General features: G+C 35.1%; 2 protein-coding genes across 3 annotated transcripts in view; both read left to right on the forward strand.

Annotated features, from left to right (window-relative positions):
• LOC124363237 (protein saal1) overlaps window positions 1–15506 on the forward strand; it is a 104782-nt gene that overhangs the window by 59283 nt on the left and 29993 nt on the right. For both annotated transcript variants that reach the window (XM_046818408.1, XM_046818409.1), the window contains exon 6: window positions 13864–14025. In XM_046818408.1, coding sequence (XP_046674364.1) covers window positions 13864–14025 — 162 coding nt within the window. The remainder of the gene's footprint in view (window positions 1–13863; window positions 14026–15506) is intronic.
• LOC124363238 (hepatoma-derived growth factor-like) lies at window positions 509–4696 on the forward strand. Its single transcript, XM_046818410.1, has one exon. The coding sequence runs from the start codon at window positions 754–756 to the stop codon at window positions 1402–1404; it is 651 nt and encodes a 216-aa protein (XP_046674366.1). The 5' UTR covers window positions 509–753; the 3' UTR covers window positions 1405–4696.

Below are 15506 nucleotides of genomic sequence, written 5' to 3' on the forward strand. Positions count from 1 at the left end.
GTAAGTCAACAAACCAATAATCCTTCACAAAACATAAAAACTTTGAATAAGAGATGAAAACTTAATACTGCAACACTGACAAGCAACTAAACTCTCAAGATTAAGACAAACCAAGAAGATTATGCAAATGTTTTACACAAGATTAAATAAATTTATAAAATTTTGAGCTTTCAAGACTAAGATATAAAAACACTTGATGAATTAATATCCTTAAAACTATTCATTAACAGTGACGTCACAGTGTTGTTACATTCCACATCATACAGCGTTGGCAGACAGCTGCTTTGCCAGTAACTGGAACACCCGACCACTGACCCCAGACACTGTGTCAGCATTGTCAGCGCTGACCTACAGCACAGCTGCTGTACTTCTACTACCTTGGATATTGTCATCATAATATAGTATCCAACTCTACTTTTAACTAATTGACACTAAAATCTCACTTTAATCCAGTTGACAATAGGAATCAGTCAAACCAAGCTAAAAAACTATATACATCAACCTCAACTTTATTTTATTGACAATAGGAATCAGTCAAACCCGGCTTAAAAAACTGTCCAGCTCAACCTCATTTTTATTTTATCGACAATAGGAATCAGTCAAACCCAGTTTAAAAAACTGTCCACCTCAACCTCATTTTTATTTTATTGACAATAGGAATCAGTCAAACCTGGCTTAAAAAACTGTCCACCTCAACCTCATTTTTATTTTATTGACAATAGGAACGGCAGACCTTTTTACTTAGGTTTTAATATGGCAGCCAAGTTCAATAAAGGAGACAAGGTATTTGCTAAGATAAAAGGTTATCCTTACTGGTCTGCCCGAGTTGTAAATGTATTTTGGACAGAAAAACAGCAAGCAAAATACGATGTAAAATTCTTTGGAACCCAGGAGACGACTACTATAAAGGATAATGATGCTTGTCTGTACTTGGAATACAAACACATACACGGAAGACTAAGGACTGACAATTTCAGAAATAGCAAATTCAATAAAGCCTTGAAGGAAGCAGAGGAAAGTGAAGCAGCTGAAGCAAGTGACATAAATACACAAAATGAAGATTGCAACTACAAAAAAAGTGATGTTCTAAGCATGTCTGTAAAACATCTTGAAGAGAGCTTAACAGAAGTAAACCTGTTAGAGAACTCAGAAAACGAAGAAGAAAAACTTACATTGGCAGCTAAAATTGGAACAGCACTGCTAGAGGAAAATGATTCACTGAAGAGACAAAATTTTGAACTGGAATCTAAGCTAACGATTGCTGAGGAAAAAGCCGAGAACCTAGAAAGAGAACAAGAAATATCTGCCTCAAAAATTGAAGAACTTCTATGCCAAATAGAAGAATTACATAATAATTCAAAGAAAGAAAAACAAATACACTCAGACATGCAGCGTATGTTTTAAGAAAATGACAGAAAACAAAATCAAATAATAAACGAATATTTACTTAAAATTGAAAACTTAGAAAAAAACATCTTTGCTTTACAAAGAAACCTAAAAAAACATATAACATCAGAATCAGATAAAGAATCTCCAAGCTACACCAACTCTGAAACTCAAACTGTCCAAAAGGGAAATGAACAAAACATCAATACTCTTACTCCTATGCCTGACAACACAACCGTTTTTATTGAGCTAGCTGAAGTAAAGCGAAACAACATCTTCTGGAGGAAGAAATTAAAACCTTAAAAATCGAAATAGCTGAAAGTAAATCACATTTAGTAGCAAAATCAAATAGCAATACAACATCCAGCACACTTTCAAAAAGCTACACAAATACTGATAATAAAACATGTAAACGGCCCCAACCTCTGAATAAGAGCCAGCCCTCTATCAAAAATAGGAGAAATCAAGAATCAAGAATATTTTATTGCCATCCCACACAAACGATGCATTGACAAAGTCATAGAGTTTAAAATATGTCCTTAAAACATATATAATATACAATATACAAATAAAAACACATACACAAACCTTAACATAGCCTACATGGTACAGTTATATCCTTAATGCTGAGCATACATGCATGAACTACATGAAAATCCTATTATTACTTATATTGTAAAGATACATTTCTTCGATAGAATAGAATGCATTTTGCTTCAACCATTTAGACACAGCTATTTTAAAATTATTACATGAAATTTCCCTAACTTCTAATGGTAACTTGTTAAAAAGCTTTATGCCTATATACAGATAACTATTATGGGTTTTGGCTAGCCTAGCATGTTTTTGGTTGATTGAGTCTTGGTTTCTTGTATAATGAGTATGTATTGAGCTTCTTAAGTCAAATTGTTCTAAATTTTCTTTTACATATATCAAACTCTGCAATACAAAAATACAAGGGAGTGTAAGTATATCATATTCTATAAAGTAAGGTTTACACGAGTCACTATTGCTAAGATTAAAAATTTTTCGCACAGCCTTCTTTTGGCACAGAAAAACCTCTCTAGCTCCGCTGGAGCTACCCCAGAGAAGGGTACCATATGTAAGGTGGGAATGAAAGAGGGCAAAATAAGCCTTTAAAACCAAACTAGGACTAGTACAGGATGTCAGTTTTTTTAACAAAAAGATCACTCTCGATAACCGAGTACATAAGGCATCAGTATGTGTTCTCCAGGTGAGCTTAGAATCAAGATAAAGACCTAGTAACTTCACAGACTTATTCTCAGAGTTGGCACCTAGACTAAATATAACATGCTCTGATTTATCCTCATTAACATATAGGCTATTTGCAGAAAACCAGAGATGTGATCTCTCTCTCATATAATTGATCATTACTAGATTAAGTTGAGAAAGTCTATTGGAGCACATCAAGGTAGTGTCGTCTGCATAAAGGACACACTTGTTGGGAAGAAATTTTGGGAGGTCGTTAATGAAAACAGTGAACAAAAAGGGACCCAGGACAGAGCCCTGGGGTACCCCCCTTGTCACCCTCTTGAGATCAGACCTCTGGTCACTTATTCTGACATACTGGTACCTGTCAGATAAATAAGAAGTAAAGAGAGACAACTCAACACCTTCCAGCCCATAGTGGTTTAGTTTTTCAATAAGTTCTGAGTGAGGCACCACGTCAAAAGCTTTACTAAGATCTAACAGTAAGGCACTAATCTCTTCTTTACCTTCAAAGCCACCAATGATATAGGAGACAATGCTTTCAACTGCTTTGACAGTGGAGAGACTATGTCTAAATCCATATTGTTCAGAGGAAAGCAAGTGATTGTACTCAAAATAACATTCAACCTGTTGTTTAATTAGGCTTTCAATTACCTTGGATACTACAGGAACCAGCGCAATCGGGCGGTAGTTGTTTACATTAGACCTGTCACCCTTTTTGTAAATTGGCACTGTTACAGTTGTCTTAAGGCATTGTGGAAAAACACCAATCCTGAGCATCCAGTTAATAAGTATTGTTAAAGGATATAAAATTTCACTTAAAACTTTCTTTAAGACAAAGTTTGAAAGTCCAAAAACATCTTCTGATTTTGAGTTACTAAGTTTAAGTACAGTGTTATAAACATCGACAGGGTAAACATCATTCCACTTAAAAGGTAATGTCTGGGGATTTCTTATACCAGAAGATTTCAATATTTCAATAGCACTAGCAGTATTCAGATTGGCCCCATTATTATTTACATTACTACACACATTAATAAAATAGTCATTAAAATCATCAGCAGACAATGGAAGCTTGGACAGAGAAAGACTTTTAGATAACCGCCCAGATTCAGCATTGATTACATTCCAGGCAGCTTTGCATGGGTTTGGAGATTCCAATATGTATCTATCATTTGCACTTCTTTTTGCAATTTCAACCTGTTCTTTATAAAATTTCTTAATTCTTTTATGTCTTTCTAACAAAGTAGGATTATTTTTACTCACTTCATAGCTAATATCCAGTAATAACCTAATTTTCTCTAAAAAAGGAGTGTACCAGTTTTTATTTCTACATCTAAGTTTTCCTTCAGATCTAGTTTTAGTCATTAAAGGACAACAATCATGAAAGTTGTGAGACAAATGCTACAAAAAGGAATTAAAAGCATTGTCAAGGTCATCAGCACCTAAAATCACATTTGACCAGTTGCTATTAGTTAACCTACACTTAAATCTATTAATATTTACATCGTTCAGCACCCTATAGCTGTATGTTGTTTTTTCACTCACGTTTGGCGGTGAGGGACCTGCAGCAAGAAATTTAGTCTTTAACAGCAGGCCAAGATGATCCGAGAGATGAGGCTGTACAGTTCTACAAGTGTAATCAGTTGGGTGAAGATTGGAGATGAAGTTATCCAGGCAGGACTCAAGACGAGTTGGTTGTAGATTCACACAGAAGCAGTCATATCACTTCAGCATCTCACTACAAGTGGTCAAGAGTAAGTCAGAACAAAACCCCCCAAACCAGCCAGAAAACACAAATAAAATAACACCCATTCCCAATATAGGAAAAATATCAGGATACAAAACTTTAACAGAAAAGCTTATTCCCAAAGAGAGAATTCCGCCAATGACAGCTAAGATACGCGCTGACAATGAGAGTGTGGAAGACTTTTATGTGAAAAACATAGACTATTACAAAGAGGTAATCCACAAACAAAGCTCTTCAGTCTTGCCTTATCAGACTGTTCATCAAGACCCTGGATGTACTTCCCTACCAGCACAAGACAACGACAGCTCAAACCCACAAGCACGGGAAGGAAGAGACAAGGATATGCAACAAGCGGTAACCTCATCAGATGAAATTTCTACTGGAATCGATCATTTTTGTAGGAGCACCTCCAAAAAAACAAAGAAAAACAAGAAGAACAATAACAATCTGTCACCAAAATGTACGAGGGCTAAAAAAAAGGAGGAACGACTGAATCACTTCTTAAGCTCCGCTGAACCTACAATACTAATTTTAACGGAACATGGTCTCAACTCTAACAACCTTAAAACTTACAAACATTGCAGGTTACTCACTGTTAGCACACTTCAGTAGAGGCAATCATAAGCTAGGGGGGGTAGCTATATACTTGGCAGACACTTCAAATATCAATGCAGAAGAGATTGATATATCTGACCATTGCTTGGAAGGCAAATGCGAATCTGCATTGGTCAAACTAAATGTAGTAAACCAATCAATCTACATAATAGGAATCTATCGACCACCAAGCGGATCAGTTAATCAAGCCATGGATATTCTATCAGAAATTCTCACTACAACGCATGCAGAAAACAAATCATTGGTAATAATGGGAGATGTCAATATTGACAGATTAAAATTAAACTCCGACAACAAGATCTTTGAAGAAGAATTACTTTCTTATGGAATAACAAGACTTCCCCTCCCAGCTACTCGAATAACGGCAACATCAAAGACCTCTATTGACTGCATTTGTACAGACATTCAACACGGCAATATGGACTATAGAATAGTTGAAGCCGGAATATCGGACCACACAGGTCAAATATGCAGCCTTCCAACTACACTAGAAAATACCAGAAGAAACCCTAGTTCTTTTAACCGAAAATTTAATACAGAAAACCTTGACTGCTTCAAAAGTGAGCTTGTAAATGAGGACTGGAGTTGTGTACTCAAGGCTAACGATGCTGAAGAAGCTTACAACGAATTTTTAAAGGCTGTGACAAGAACTTTAGATTATGCATGCCCAAAGAAAAGAATCAGATTTAAACACAGTTCTAAGCCAAAATTAGTTTATGATGATGAGGCTAATCAGCTGAAAGGTGAATATCTTAAAGCTTTTTACAAGTATGAGATGACAAGAAACCCAAGTGACAAGGATACAATGGTATCTGCTAAAAGAAAATATGACAACAAACTCAGACATCTCAAACTAAACAGCACAGAAGAACTCATAAATTAATCAAGTAACAAATCAAAGGCTCTTTGGAATGTCATCAATGCAGAAAAGCAATGTAAGAAAAAGCAGGACCACCTTACTCGATTAGAAGTGAATGGGAATATAGAAGAGGATCCGACACGCATTGCTAATCACCTTAACAAATATTTTGTGGAAATTGCTGACTCCACACTGAAAGAAAGTCGAAATCAGCTACACAACCCAGTTATTGTAACTCCTCTGAACAGTAACCAGAACTCAATTATCACACCCCTTACTTTAACTCCAACTGATGAAAATGAAGTACTGAAGACAATAGCTACCCTTAAACCTACACTATCTTCTGGCATAGATGAAGTTCCAGCTAAAGCTATAAAACTCTGTGCGAATCAATTAGTAACACCACTGGTCTATATTATTAACAAATCATTCAGTTTAGGCCAATTTCCTTCTGCTCTCAAAATTTCAAAAATTTATCCGAAATTCAAACAAGGATCTACTACAGACCCAAAAAATTACAGACCTATTTCACTGGTTTCAACCTTCTCTAAAATAATAGAAAAAATTGCTCTAACAAGAATGTTGAATCACCTTGAAATGCATGATCTATTAACCAAAAACCAACATGGTTTCCTTAAAGGAAGATCAACCATAAGTGCAATAACAGACATAGTTGAATCTATTACAGATCAACTGGAAGTAAACAACCTTGTTTCAACAGTGTTATTGGACTATAGCAAGGCATTCGACTGTTTGGGCCACGATCTAATACTGCAAAAACTGACTGGCTTAGGATTTCGAGGGAAGGCAAGAGACTGGGTAGCTAGCTATCTGAATGACCGTAGACAGTCTGTGGAGGTCCAAAAAACATTTATTGGCAGAAAATCTACATTCAGATCAAATGCACTACCAGTAAAAAGAGGAGTGCCCCAGGGCTCTGTTCTTGGTCCTTTCTTGTTTGTGCTTTTTACAAATGACTTTCCCAGTTTTATTAAAAATGACAACATAGAGGCAACAATGTATGCAGATGACACTACATTAATTATCAAAAGTAACAATTCACAAGACCTGGTCACAAACATTACCTCAACTACTGACAAAGCACTTCAATATTGCCTCCAGAACGATTTAGCTATCAACCCTAAAAAGACGATACATATAAATTTTAGTCGCAGACAAGATGACATACCCGACATTCCTAACATCTCTACTGACCAACAAGCAAGACTGCTAGGATTAACAATAGATGCAGATCTCTCATGGACTAGTCATGTGGATTTACTGAGTAAAAAGCTAAGCTCAGGAATCTATGTTATTAGAAGAGTGAAGTGGATAGGAGGTTTTGCTGCAGCTAAAGCAGCATACCACGCTCTAGTAGAATCCCACATCCGCTATGGGATAACTCTGTGGGGAGGGAAATCTGAACAGAATCTAAACAGAATTCTTGTCCTCCAGAAAAAAGCAGTAAGGGCACTAGCTGACTTAAGCCCAACAGAGAGCTGCAGAGAAGCCTATAAATCGTTGAAGATCCTAACGGTCACAGCCATGTACATACATGCAGTGGTTATGCATGGGGACCAACTGGGACTCCCTAGGGGTAAGGATATACACTCCTACAACACAAGAAGAGCTTTGGACTACCACCTTCCCTTGCACCATACCACCAAATACACAAAAAAGCCATCTTATGCGGGGCAGAGATTCTACAACTCGCTGCCAGATTTCTTGAAACGCCTAAGAGGGAAAGATCTTCACAGACAACTACAAAGCTGGCTGATAGAGCAACCAATATATACAACTCAAGAATTTTTTGATTCGATTTGATCTGTAAAGCAAGAAACCTCAAGATCATAAACTTTGTAAAATTGACGCCATTACATTTCCTTGTGATTTTGTAAATAAAGAGATTCTGATTTCTGATGAGAAAGTCTCTTCTTTGTTTTCTCTAGTTGAATTTATGTTCTGCTTTTGATTCTGCAAAAGATGAGTCTTGGCTTCCTCTAGGGCAATTTTTAAAGAAGGTGTAATCCTCTTATTTGGTAACGTTTCTGTTTCATATTTATTGTAGACAAAGACATCTCCCTCTTTACACATCGCAGTGTCACTTGTACCGAAAAACACACGGTTATATTTATTGTTCTCAACTTTGGCAATGTAAGCCGGCCAGGATTCATATCCTTTTACTTTTGCAAATACAATTTCATTAATTAAAAACATTTTTTCACTTTGATTTTGATTATATTAATACTGATAATAGTGCAGTAAATATTTACATCTACAACATAATGTTAAACAACAATTTGTTTTCTTCTCTCTTCCTTATATTAAGTTACATTAAGTTAACAAAGTCTTCTCAACAATCAACAATAAAAGAAAACAAAAATATTAAATCACTATTTTATATCAATAATAGTGTTCAATAGTTGATGTAGTATGTAAAATACAAAGACAAAAATATTAAAGCTTTTGAACCTTGTCCCCAGTCACTATTCAAGAGCAAGCATTCTACCAGTTGAGCTACAAGGCTTGCTTATCAGCCTGTGTTCCAGCCAGTATAAACAACACTGATAAGAAGATTTACTGTTCAGACATGTTCAGTTGTTACTGTAAAAAAATAGTCGCTGATAAAATATAATCATAAATATGTAGTCTAACACCAAAGTTTATCAATATTATAAAATAGTTTAAACTTGAATATTCTTTTAAATAAAATAATGCGTGAGTCAAATGAGATAAAATGAAACTTCAGTGTTTTTAGGCTAAATTGTCATAAAAACTTTGGACTAGATATACAATTAAATTAAAGTTGTAAAAATGGAAACTTGTCTATTCCATACTTGCTTGATGATATAATGATGCATTAAACAACATACATGGATATATTTATACACTCTAGCAATAAAAAACCACCAATTTAATCAAAAGCTAAAGAAGACTACATGGTCTTTTACACTAACAGACGACTCTTCTGCATAAGAATGAATAAATTAGGTCAGACCAAATGATGGCCTACTACCCATTAGAGCAAAAAACTCTTCGCTGGTATAAGAAAATATTTGCACATTTCCTCCAAATGATCATGATAAATGCCTATCAATTTTTTAGAATAACCATTTTATTTTTCATTGATTATTTTAATATTTGATATTAGAAGATTGTGAAGAGTTTTCAGAACATTTTCAAACAGTTTTTAAAAATAGATTCCCAACAGATTTAGCATTTATTTACCAAGATATTTTGAATAAAACAGCTTAGAAGCAAGCAGCTGAGATATTTGGACAAGAGTTTATACAGCATGATACTTTGGACAGGATTTTTCATTAATTTACTAGTTACCCCAAAAGTGGGCTAGAACCGACAAATACATATCTACTATAATATATATATTATATATATATATATATATTATATATATATATATATTATATTATATATATATATTATATATATATATATTATATATATACACATATATATATATCTACTATACAGGGTGACAATTAAGTCTGGAACCTCTTTTTTAATTTTTGAACCACAATAGAAAGAAATACCAAAGTTCACACGTGCTTACTGGTGATAGTAACGCACACATCTGCCCAATTACCGACCGGATAATCCCTTTGGGGGACGGTCCACAAGGAGTCAGACAAAATTCTTAAATAGCAGCATAGGTCAAGTTTGGTATCCTATAGGACATTAAAGGTATTACTTAGCAGAGTACAATGCCGCAAACCGGACTTCAAAAGGTGGATTCATTCAGTAGTTATAGCTATTTGAATTTTAAAACAATTGAACAATGTAAATTATTAAGTATTACAAGTAAACACCAATTTTTAAGAACCTGTGATCAAAGTAAGTGTTCAAAATGTTCCCCTCCCATCATCTGACAATGTAGTAATCAAAGCCAGGAATCAATAATTATTACCAATAACACAACTACTGTTAGAATGTGAAAGTGGCAGATTGAGTCATACACAGCATCCACAGAAACTTAACGTTTGGGCAGGTATTATAGGAAATCAAATTATGGGCCCATTATTTATCAATGGTGTATCTAGCAATGCTCCAAAATGAGATAATTCCTGCACTACAAGCTGCTCTTGGTCGACAATTTCAAAGAATTTATTTCCAACAAGATGGCGCGCCACCACACTTTGCTCTCCTTGTTAGAGAATACTTGGATACAATATTCCTTCACAGATGGATTGGAAGACATGGTGCAGTAGAGTGGCCTGCTCGTTCCCCTGATTTATCTCCGATGGATTTTTCAAAGATAAAGTTTATCGTACTAAGCCTCGAGATTTGGCGCACCTAAGAAATCTCATAGTCCAAGAAGCTCAAGATATTCCTCGTGACTACCTTCAAAATGCAGTGGATGGCTTTTACAACCGCCTAGGACATTGCCAGACGATGGGAGGGGAACATTTTGAACACTTACTTTGATCACAGGTACTTAAAAATTGGTGTTTACTTTTAATACTTAATAATTTATATTGTTCAATTGTTTTAAAATTCAAATAGCTATAACTATTGAATGAATCCACCTTTTGAAGTCCGGTTTGCGGCATTGTACTCTGCTAAGTAATACCTTTAATGTCCTATAGGATACCAAACTTGACCTATGCTGCTATTTAAGAATTTTATCTGACTCCTTGTGGACCGTCCCCCAAAGGGATTATCCGGTCGGTAATTGGGCAGATGTGTGCGTTACTATCACCAGTAAGCACGTGTGAACTTTGGTATTTCTTTCTATTGTGGTTCAAAAATTAAAAAAGAGGTTCCAGACTTAATTGTCACCCTGTATATATATATATATACACACACACACACACACACACACACATACATACAGCGTGTTCACAAAATGGTGTCACAAACTTCTGTAGGTGATAAAGCGTTTTTCATTTTGGGCAGGTAGATGTTGGTAGCCTGTGGTGGCCATGTTGTTTCGGTGTCAGCTGTTTCATTAGTGTAATATTGTTCAGTGAGTACTGCCATTTCATGACAAATTATTTTATCATGGCAAGTTACACGATTGAGCAGCACGTTCAGTTGATTAAACTTTATTATCCAAATGAGCGTTCACTAGTTAAAACGTTACGTGTGATGTGACCATTTTACAGCAGATGTGAAGGCCCTTCAATGTCAACTGTTCAACGTTTAGTAGCTAAATTCGAGAATACCAGTTCGGTAAACAACCAACCTACACCCAGACGTCAAAGGAACAGCAGATCTATCGAGAACGTCGCCGCTGTCGGTGAAAGTGTGCAGAGGAACTCGAGGCAGTCAATTCCTCGCCGTGCACAAGAACTCAGCCTTTCGCTAACATGTATACATTCAAAATCCAACCAACCCAGGAGCTTAAAGTTTATGACCATAGAAAACGCTGTTAGTTTGCTGAGTGGGCTTTGGAGCATTTGGAAGAGGACCCTAATTTCGGCCAAAAATTATCTTCAGCAACGAAGCACATTTCTGGATGAATGGCTATGTTAACAAGCATAATTGCCGTATATTGGACAACACCAACCCGCATGAGGTTCACCAGGTAGCGATGCATCCACAAAAAGTTACTGTTTGGTGCGGATTTTGGGCTGGCGGTGTGATTGGCCTGTATTTTTTTTTATTGAAAACAACGTTGGTGAGGCCATCACTGTCAATGGCGAACATTACAGAATGATGATAACGGATTTCTTTTGGCCCAAATTGTACAATATAGACGTAAACGTGTGGTTTCAGCAGGACGGCGCTACGTGCCACACAGCAAACGACACCATGAATATTTTGCAGGAACGATTTGAGGGTATGGTTATCTCTCGCAGAGGTGACGTGAATTGGCCACCAAGATCGTGCGATTTGACGCCCCTAGACTTTATATGGGGTTTTCTGAAGTCGCAAGTCTATGACAATAGGACTCAATCAACCGATGAACTTAAGATCAACATAACCCGGGCCATCGCTTGAATTCAACCAGATTTATATGGCAGAGTAATTAAAATTGGACCACTCAAACCCAACCATTGTGAGAAACCGTGGTGGACATTTAAACAATGTTATATTCCATACATAGTGGCATACATGGGCCTTCCATATGAAAAATAAATTACGTTTATATATCATACATAGCTTGTTTTATTTCATCTCAACATCTACCCGCCCAAAATGAAAAACCCTTTAGTATTCATGATTTTAAACAATAAATGTCATATAAACATAGGTTGAAAAATGTCTCGTTTAGCTGTTAGCCGCCATTTTTATTTATTTTTTACATTATCTCTAAAAACCCAAATTTCGCACATAGGTTTGAACAGTTAAAAGAAAATTTTAAAAAAATAATTGTTTTATTTTCTTTAATATTAACAAAATGACATTAAATGAAAATCAGTTGTTTGTTGCGTGCAAGCATATCTTTAAAGCAGTCGAGCTCGTTTAAGCATCGGCAAATTTCTTTGAAAAAAGTACCGTTGGAATTGTAATAAAATTGTTAAAAAAGTTGCTATTTAGTATATTTTTTATCACTTTACTGGTGTTTTTGTTAATGAATTTAAAAGTTTTCAATTGACGCTATTTTATTAATATTCATGAAAATAACACAATTATTTTGTTTTTAAATTTTCCTAATATCTATTTAAACCAATCTATGTTCCAAATTTGGTTTCCTTAGCTTAAGTAGTTTTAGAGACAATAGTGTTTGTATAAAAAACACAAAATGGCGGCTAGCTGCTAAACAAGACATTAATCAACCTATGTTTATATGACATTTTTTGTTTTAAATGATGTTTACTATCCCACAGAAGTTTGTGAACCTTTTTGTGAACACTCTGTATAAATACGTACGTTTGAGTGCAAAGCTTATTACAGTTTAAAAGCGTTTACTTCCGGGCCTTAAAATCTCCTTCTGATGCCGGCTGTATTTTACTCTTCAATACACCTTCATTGGTGCTGAAACCCTCCAATTTACAAAAAAATCTGGAAATAATGTGCGAACAAACCTATTTGGTTAAACCACTGACATACATAAACTTTTCAAATCATCCCAATTAATTAATAATATTTAAGATTATTTTAATTCCAACAAAAATATATATGTCTGCTTTTTGTGAAAGTATGACTAACTGTGAACCTGATACCATTTGTATCCTTGCTTTCCTTTCTTATCTCTGTGTGCTTTATCATTCTATTTCCTAGGATCAACTAGGAATTATATCTATTTTTACCTAATCAGTATCATATCCCTAATCAGTGCAAAACTGATCCACAGTCCCTGCAATGGTTTTCTCAGAAAAAATATTTTGGTTTGTGTTCGGTACATCGCTTTGTAATTCCATTTGCAATGATCACATGCTCACTATACTCACTTGTTTCCTCAAATTTTAGGTATGAAGCAAATGGTTCATGTTTGTGCCCAGTCACTTTAGTTTTGTTCCCTCAGCTACTATAAATATAGCATACCAACACCTTACATTAAAAATTTTGTGCATTAAGTAAAATACAAAATAAAATAATTGATTTTAATTCATCACTAAGCCCATCTACAATAACAGGTAGATAATACTACTTGTCATTACTATGTACAAGTAATTAGCTTGTATTGTGCTGTAATTATCTTCTAATTCAATAATAAGCTTTTGTATTGTGCTATGTAGTACTTTTTGTTTTGTGACTAGAGCACCTGTCTAATTAAATTACAGTAAAAATATTTATGGGTGGTATTTCAGAATTGAGAATACGCTGTGTTATTCTTATATGAAGCTTGCCAGATTTATACAATATACAAATCTATCCTCTAGGTTTTGTATGATTGAGTATCAAACATCCAAATATCTTCGCAAACTTTAACATTAATAGTACAAGTATTAATAGGATTCAATTTTATAATTATTAATTATTTTGATGTAAACGTATAAAATGTTGAACCACAGTCTTAATACATTATGATAGTAAAATATTATGCTAGTGTACATTTAGCAAACAGTATTAGTACATTTTCTTTTAATAATTTATTGTTATTCTTTTTGTATTTCAGAAATGACAGATGGAATGCTTGAATGCTGGAACCAGTTATTTATTGGCTGTCAGGAAGGACCCAACTTTGAATTCATGAACAAACAACAGGAGAAAAGTGCCTTGCATTGGGTCTCAGTCCTACTTGCGTTTGCAGGGCACGAGGCAGGCCGGGAACACTTAGGTACATTATCTTAAGTAAATTTAGTACTTATTTTGTTAAATTTTTTACCTTACACTGGGTCTCAGTCCTCCTTGGGTTTGCAGGGCACGAGGCAGGCCGGGAACACTTAGGTACAATTATCTTAAGTAAATTTAGTACTTATTTTGTTAATTTTTTTACCTTACACTGGGTCTCAGTCCTCCTTGTGTTTGCAGGGCACGAGGCAGTCCGGGAACACTTAGGTACAATATCATGAGTAAATTTAGTACTACACTTACTGATATATTCAAATACAATGGGCAAATAAAATTTGTTTTCACCTTTAACTTAGCAGCTTCTCTTTGATATTTCCGCTTAAATGAAATTTCAGAATGTTTCAAACCAATGTTTCCATTCTGTGTTATCATTTTCATCATTAGGATTGGCACTGAATCTTTCAGGTCTATGAATATACTCCAGAAAAAAAACTGCAGTAAATTGTTGTAAATATTAAAACCTAACAAATTAAACTTGAATTAAACTTTATTAAACTTAACACAAAATAAGAGTAAATTAGAACTCAAATGGTATATAAACATTATAAAAAATAGAAAGTAGAAAATAATAATAGCTGAATAATAAAATAGCCAAGGCGGTTAACACATGCACTGTAGCAATTGTGAATTTGTGAATGATACTGGATGTATAAAATATTTTATGATGAAAAACTTACCTTATGTTGTCAAAGTCATAGTCATAGTCATAGAATCTTTATTGTGATTTCTTTGGAGAAATACAATGGAGTCATTTATACAATAAAATACAATTAAATAACAACATATAGTATTTAAAAATAAGTTTTCCAGTTGAGGAATTCTTCTATGGTGTAAAATGATCGATCTAGGAGCCATTGTCGAGTTTCTTTCTTGAACCGTCTCTCTTCTGTTATTTCTTTAAGGTGGTCTGGCAGTAGGTTATACAGCTTTGGTCCCATATAGCTGGGCTTCTCTTCAGACAGGGCGAGGCGGTGAGTGGGCAGTGCAAAGTTGTAAGCGTGTCTCGTATTGTAGGAGTGGGTCCCTCCTAATCTTGTAAGATTGCAGGACTGGGCAAAGCAGATAACTTCGAGTATGTATAAGGACACTATTGTAAGTATCTTCAGTTCAGTGAAAGCACCTCTGCAGGAGTCAGATGAGTTTAGGCCAGCTAGTATTCGAATAGCTCTTTTTTGTGCTAACAGGACACGATGGAGGTTTGAGTGGGAGGAGTTGCCCCAGATCACCAATCCATATCTCAGGTAGGATTCAAATAGTGAGTAGTAAGCAGTTTTTAAGTATTTAACTTCATAGTTAATTTGTATATCTGGTAGGCCAGAAGGATCTGTGTTTCTTCGTCCAAAGATAAGTTGTTGGGTTTTTTGTTCGTTTAACACCAGATCATTTTTTTCACAGTACTGTTTTGCTAGGCTTAATGACACATATGAGGCTATTTCAAGTTCTTCGGTATCTTTTTTTGCTACTAGC

Source organism: Homalodisca vitripennis, chromosome 5 (genome assembly GCF_021130785.1).
Source record: "Homalodisca vitripennis isolate AUS2020 chromosome 5, UT_GWSS_2.1, whole genome shotgun sequence".
Taxonomy (NCBI): domain Eukaryota; kingdom Metazoa; phylum Arthropoda; class Insecta; order Hemiptera; family Cicadellidae; genus Homalodisca; species Homalodisca vitripennis.